Source organism: Malurus melanocephalus, unplaced genomic scaffold (genome assembly GCF_030028575.1).
Source record: "Malurus melanocephalus ecotype Western Australia unplaced genomic scaffold, MMel_1.1 scaffold_693, whole genome shotgun sequence".
NCBI lineage: Eukaryota > Metazoa > Chordata > Aves > Passeriformes > Maluridae > Malurus > Malurus melanocephalus.
In genome coordinates, this window is record NW_026623925.1 from 265,794 (window position 1) to 272,184 (window position 6,391).

At 62.5% G+C, this 6,391-nt stretch overlaps 1 protein-coding gene across 1 annotated transcript; it reads left to right on the forward strand.

Annotated features, from left to right (window-relative positions):
* The first annotated feature begins 1,237 nt into the window (after positions 1 to 1,237).
* Positions 1,238 to 4,424, forward strand: OLFML3 (olfactomedin like 3). The gene is made up of 3 exons (XM_057384235.1): positions 1,238 to 1,385; positions 2,560 to 2,845; positions 3,272 to 4,424. The coding sequence occupies exons 1-3, from the start codon at positions 1,284 to 1,286 to the stop codon at positions 4,057 to 4,059; spliced, it is 1,176 nt and encodes a 391-aa protein (XP_057240218.1). The 5' UTR covers positions 1,238 to 1,283; the 3' UTR covers positions 4,060 to 4,424.
* The last annotated feature ends 1,967 nt before the right edge of the window (positions 4,425 to 6,391 follow it).

Here is a 6,391-nt window from a genome sequence, read left to right on the forward strand (position 1 = left end):
GTGTGGATTTTGGGATGTGGATGCGGGATGTAGATTTGGGATGCAATCCGGGATGTGGATCCGAGATGCGGGTCCAGGATGTGAATGCAGGATGCGGATTTGCGATGCGGATCGGGGATGTGGATCCGGGATGTGGATTTGGGATGCAGATCCGGGATGCGGATCGGGGATGTGGATTTGGGATGCAGATCCGGGATGCGGATCGGGGATGTGGATTTGGGATGCGGATCCGGGATGCGGGTCGCGGATTCAGCGGCACTAGATGGCACACTCGCCCCGCTGCAGCACCGCGGCTCCGAGCGGTCCCTGCCCACGGCCCAGGACCCACGGCCGGTGCCCGCAGAACCGCCCGGCCCGGCTGCGTCCGGGGCACAGAGCTGCGGTGTCCGTCCGTCCATCTGTCCRYCCGTCCGTCCKTCCATCACATCGCACCTGCGCTGACCACGTCCCGGTACTATGGGAGCTGTCGAATGTCCCCGCACCGGGCTCGGGCCAGCTCGAAGGGCAGCGAGCGGCTGAGGGCAGTGACCGTCCTGCCCCGGCCCAGCCCCGGCCCCGAGGGCTCTGCCCGGGGGCATCTGCGGGACCCGGCGCGGGGGAGCTGCGGGGACAACAGCAAGGACGTGGGGGAACACGGGATCAGGGGGACAGGGGAGCCGGGGGACGGGATCAGGGAACAGGAGTACAGACGAGACACGGTACAGAGGGGACACGGGTACAGAGGGGACACGGGATCAGAGGGACAGGGGATGAGGGGACACGGGATCAGGGGACAGGGGTACAGACGGGACACGGTACAGAGGGGACACGGGATCAGGGGGACGGGCTCAGGCGACACTGGATCAGAGGGGACAGGGGATCAGAGGGGACAGGGGCTTGGGGGACACAGATGCCCACGGTGCTGGTCTGGCTTTGCCTCCACCACACCTGGACATGGCCGAAGCTCAGGTTGGCCGCTGGCCTTGGGCATCAATTCGGACCAGGAGCCAGGGCAGTGCCCTCGCTGTCCCGCGGGCTGTCCCCGCACTACGGCTCATGAGGACATGTCCTTGTCTCKCTCGGGGTTCCTGCGGCTCTCCCGCACCCCACACCCAGCCCGAGCCCAGGCTCCTGCCCCATCCCGCGGCTCGGGGGCACCGCTGGGGCACGAAGGGGTTAAAGCGCCCGGGGCTGGCCTGCGGGGAAGGARCAGCCTCTCCTCCCTCGGCACATCTGGATTCAATAAGGGCCGGGGAGGCCGGAGCATTCCTGAGCACTGAGGTGGAGCCGCTGTCGCTGCGGCCATGGGGCCCTGGCTGCTGCTCCTGCCGCTGCTCGCCCCGGCCCTGCGCGCCCAGCAGCAGCAATTCATGGAGTACGTGGAGCGCCGCCTCACCCTCCTGGAGGTACAGCCCCGAGCAGGACCCCACAGCCGCCCCACAGCCTCCCCACAGCCTCCCCACAGCCCCGATCCCCACCCTTGTCCGTGGAGGCCGGCGGGGCTGGGAGCGGGGCTGAGCAGGAGCTGGGATGGGGACGGGGCAGAGTGTGGGGTGTCCTGGAACTCCTGGTGCCCTGCACAGCCCAGCAGGAGCATGCACCGGAGCGGGGTGGGCGTGGGAGAGCTGTGGGACAGGCGGATGGTGGGAGTGGGGACACTGAGGGGCTGGGAACGTCATGGGACCATCACGGGGATAAAAAATCAGGGGTCTGGGAAGATCAGGGGACAGGGGGGGCATGGTGGGTCTGGGAGCTTCGTGGGGGCAACACAGGAATAGGGCATTGAAGATTTGGGGCATCGTGGGAGAGCACTGTGWGTYCAGGAACATCAYGGAATCAGGATCAYAGGAATAGGAACATCACRGGATAGYGGGGGCATTGTSGGTCTGGGAGCTTCATGGGGTCATCACAGGAATGGGGCATTGAGGATTTGGGGTATCTTGGGAGAGTGGAGAGCACTGTGAGTCCAGGAACACCATGAGGCATCACAGGAATAGGAACATCAYGGGACAGCGGGGGCATGGTGGGTCTGGAGACATCATGGGGGCAACACGGGAACGGGGACATCGTGGGTCTGTCTGTGAGTGTCATGGAAGAGAGGGAACACTGTGGGTCTGGGGACATCATGGGGTCATCACAGGAATGGGGCATTGAAGATTTGGGGCATTGTGGGAGAGTGGGGAGCATTATGAGTCCAGGAGCACCACGGAATCAGGATCACAGGAATAGGAACATCACGGGAGAGCAGGGTCATTGTGGGTCTGGGGACATCATAGGGGCAACACAGAAACAGGGGCATGGTGGATCTGTGAGCGTCATGGAAGAGTGGGAACACTGTGGGTCTGGGAACAGCATGGGAGCACTGCAGGAATGGGCAGCCTGGCTCTGGGAACATCAGGGAAGCAGCACGAGAACATTGTGGTTTTGGGAGCAGCACAGGAGCGGGAATAGGGTGGGATGGGACCCAGAGACACGAGCCCCGTGTGGCTCCGGGGGCTCCTGTGGCACATCCAGGCTGGCACAGCCGCTGTGGGTGGGCTGGGAGGTTTGGAGACCCCAGTGACCCCTCGGCCACCCCAGGAGAGGATCTCGCAGTGGCACGACCAGAGCAGCCGCTACTCCACGGAGCTGCGGGACTTCAAGAACCAGGTGCTGGGGATGCTGGAGGCGGCCGAGAAGGAGCGGGAGGCGATGCGGGCGGAGGCCGAGAGCGCGGCCGTGCGTGTGGACCGGCTGGAGCGGGAGGTGGATTACCTGGAGACGCAGAACCCCGCCCCGCCCTGCGTGGAGGTGGAYGAGACGCTGATGGACAAGCAGGTGGCCACAGCCAAGCAGAGGAAGAACGAGAAGTACACCAAGCTCACGGGTGAGGGGCTGCCGTGGCTGCCCGGGAGGACGGTCCGGTGTGGGGGTTACCCCAACCCTTCCCAGCCCACCCTGGCCCAGGTGTCCCCCAGTCACGGCTGTGCCATTGTCCCAGCAGGGCCGCTCAGGTGTCCCTGGCACAATTTCCTGCACATCCCCAGCCTGGGAGCTCCCTCCAAGCCCCAGGCTGGAGCCCTGTGCTTCTCCAAAGCCTCTATGCAGGGCTGGGTGAGGGGGTCTCCCCTGCCCGCGGTGTGGGTACACAAGGTGATTTCTCAGTGTCACCAGGGATGCTCTTAACCCTCTTCACTGCGTTTTYGGGGCAGCTGCCTGAGGGCTGGGTTGGGACAGCGGGGACCCAGCGTGGGCCAGCAGCAGAGTCCTTTCAGGGGAAGTTCCAGGCTCTGACCCTGCCCCTCTCTCGCAGACTGCAGCGACACCATCGCCAGCGTCAGGGCCATGAAGATCCTGAAGCGTTTCGGCAGCGCCTCGGGGCTCTGGACCAAGGACGCTGCGGGCAGCTCGGAGAAGATCTACGTGTTCGACGGCACCGCCAACGACACCGTCTACGTGTTCCCCCGCATGCGAGAGTTCACGCTCTTCTCCTCCACCCGCAAGGCCGCCCGCATCAAGCTGCCCTACCCCTGGGTGGGCACCGGGCACCTCGTCTACGACGGCCACCTCTACTACATCCGCCAGCAGGGCCCCTCCTTCCAGGTGATCAAGTTCAACCTGGCCAACAAGACGGTGGTGGACAGCTCGGTGTTCCCGGCCGAGGAGCAGATCCCCGTCTTCGGCCTCTCGCCCTCCACCTACATCGAGGTGTCGGCGGACGAGGAGGGGCTCTGGGCCATCTACGCCACCAARGAGGACGAGAAGAACATGTGCCTGGCCAAGCTGGACCCCGGCTCGCTGGACATCGAGCAGATGTGGGACACGCCGTGCCCGCGGGAGAACGCCGAGGGTGCTTTCGTGGTGTGCGGGGCGCTGCACGTTGTGTACAACACCCGCCTGCCCAGCCGMGCCCGCGTCCAGTGCGTCTTCGATGTCAGCGGCACCCTGGCCCCCGAGGACGCGTCCCTCGTCTACTTCCCCAAGCGCTACGGCTCCCACTCCAGCCTCAAGTACAGCCCCCGCGAGAGGCAGATCTACGCCTGGGATGACGGCTACCAGATCATTTACCGCATGGAGATGAAGAAGAAGCTGGAGGTCTGATGGGGGACCCCGGCGCCGCCCGGCCAAGCCCAGCCCAGCCCAGCCCAGCCCGCGGGACGGCGTCTCTGCCCCTTCTCCCGTCACTGTGAAAAGAGGAAATGCTGGAGCCGCGCCCCGGCCGCCCCCTGGCACCGGGTGTCCCTGCCTGGCAGCGCCCTGCAGAGTCCCGGACTAATTTAATGAGGTTTTCTTGTCTGACATAATGAATAAATAGTTCGCAGCCAAGCGCGGCCACCTGCCTGGGGGAGCGTGGGGTGTCAGAGCCCCTGAGACACCCCAAAAAACACCTCCCGAGGGTGGGGGGTCCGTGCAGGGCTCAGAGCAGAGAGCACAGACAGACCCCGGGAAGGGGCCTGGACAGGGGCTGGGCTGGGGTTTAGGGCTGGGATTTATTTTGGGGGATTCGGGTGAAGGTTTGGGAAGGGTTTAGGGCAGGGATTGAGGCTTTGGCCGGGCTGCTGCTCAGGGCTGGCTTGTTTTACATGAGCAAAATTGTGAGCAAACAGCAAAATCCCTTAATCCGGGAGGAGCACGGGTAATTTCCGTGCCGTGCCGTGCCGTGCCAGACCGTGCCCCAGCTGTGCCGTGCTGTGCCGACCCCAGAAGTTGCTGATTTACCGGGGTTGTTCCTAATGAAGCAGCCAACCTCCCCCTGCAGCCGCGCAGTCTCCTCCTTATGTAACGCCCCGGTTTCCCCCGTTCCCTTCCCTCTTCCTCCAGTCCCAGTTCCTGCACTGAGGAGCCCCAGAGGGGTTGGGGCAGGGCGGGACAGGCGCTGGGAGCCCCTCGGGGTAGCTGTCGGGGGCTGGGGACTGTCAGGAAAATTAATCACAAACACCAGATGTTTATGTCCTAAAAGGAGACAGAGGAGTCCCGTAACTTTATTCACAAATGAGGCCTCTCCCTTTATTCAAATAAAATTACAGGGCTTCTCTGTCTCCATTTTGGACACAAACCCGTGGTGTTTGTGGGTTCATTTCCCTGACAGGATAGCCCCCGTTGTCACCACGCCGTGTCCTTCCTGCCCCCAGTGACCGTCCCCTTGTGTTCCCACTCACCCCACACCCTGCAGGGGCAAGGCTTGGCCCATTTCTGTCCCTGGGCCCCCCCGAAACCCAGGATTGCTGTGATTTGTTCCCCTCACAGCACCCTGAGAGCACAGAGGGTGGATTAGGAGGTGTTTCGGTGCCCTGAGCATCCCTTTTTCGGGTCAGAGGTCAATTCTGGAGACAACCACTGAGCACCTGAAGTCCTGGGCAGGGCTGGCTGGGTGAGGGTCGCATCCTGCTGGTGCCAGTGCTGGGCTCCCTTTGGGATGAGGGGCCAGCAGCTGCCTGGGCACCCCAGGGAGGTGCCAGCCCCAAGGGGATCCCCATTCCCAGGGACTTGAGGGTCTCTCTGTCCCTCTCCCAGGTCTGTGGCGTGGTCATGCCACCCCTCACCACCCTAAAGCCCGTCCAGCATCCCCCCCATGCCAGCTCAAGCCGAGCCGCCCTGCGACCTGGAGGACACTTGGCATTTGCCTCGAGTTYCTCTGTGTTATAATCAAACCCGTTGCATAAGAAAAAAAAAAAAATCTTCAAATGCGCGTTTTGAATGACTGTAATTGGCTGGTGCTGAAAGTTCAACACGCAGCGCAAGTCAGGCAGAGAAATTACCCAAGTGTGAAGGACTCTGTGAACTGTCACGTTAATTTATGGCCCTTTTCAAGATCAATAACGGCGGCGGCAGAAATATAATTTTCAGAAATCTCGCGGTGGTAAAACAATTACGGCKATGATTTCTGCGGCTTGAGTTGGGATTGATGGGGCAGCGATGATTCTGCACCGGGGGCTGTGGTGTGGCCTGGGGCAGGTCCTGCACGTCCCTGTCACACCTGGAGCATTCCCTTCTCCGGGTGAGCATCCCCAGCCGGGCTCCGGAGGGGTCCAGCCCTCGGGGCAGCTCCTCTGGACACTCCACAAGTCCTTCCTGCGCTGAGGACACGGTCAGAGGTGTCCCCCGCTGAACCAGGGCCCCGCAGCTCCGGTGGGGTTGGTTTTGTGTGCGAACACTTTGGGAATGAGGAGAGAAATGAGCAAAATGAGCGCAGTGCGCGGTGGGCTCGGGAGCACGGCGCTTATCTCGCACGGCACATCTTCAAAGCACTTCAGGAAACATCAGCTAATTAATCCTTGGAATGACTCCGTAAAGAGGAGCAGCCTTATCTCCTTCTGCTGACAAACACCGAGACAAAAAAAAACAATGTTTGATGGTGAGAAGGGCTCAGCTCCGATCTGGCTGGAGGCGGCACTGGCACCTTGTGGCACTGGGGTGGGAGCAGGACCCTCAT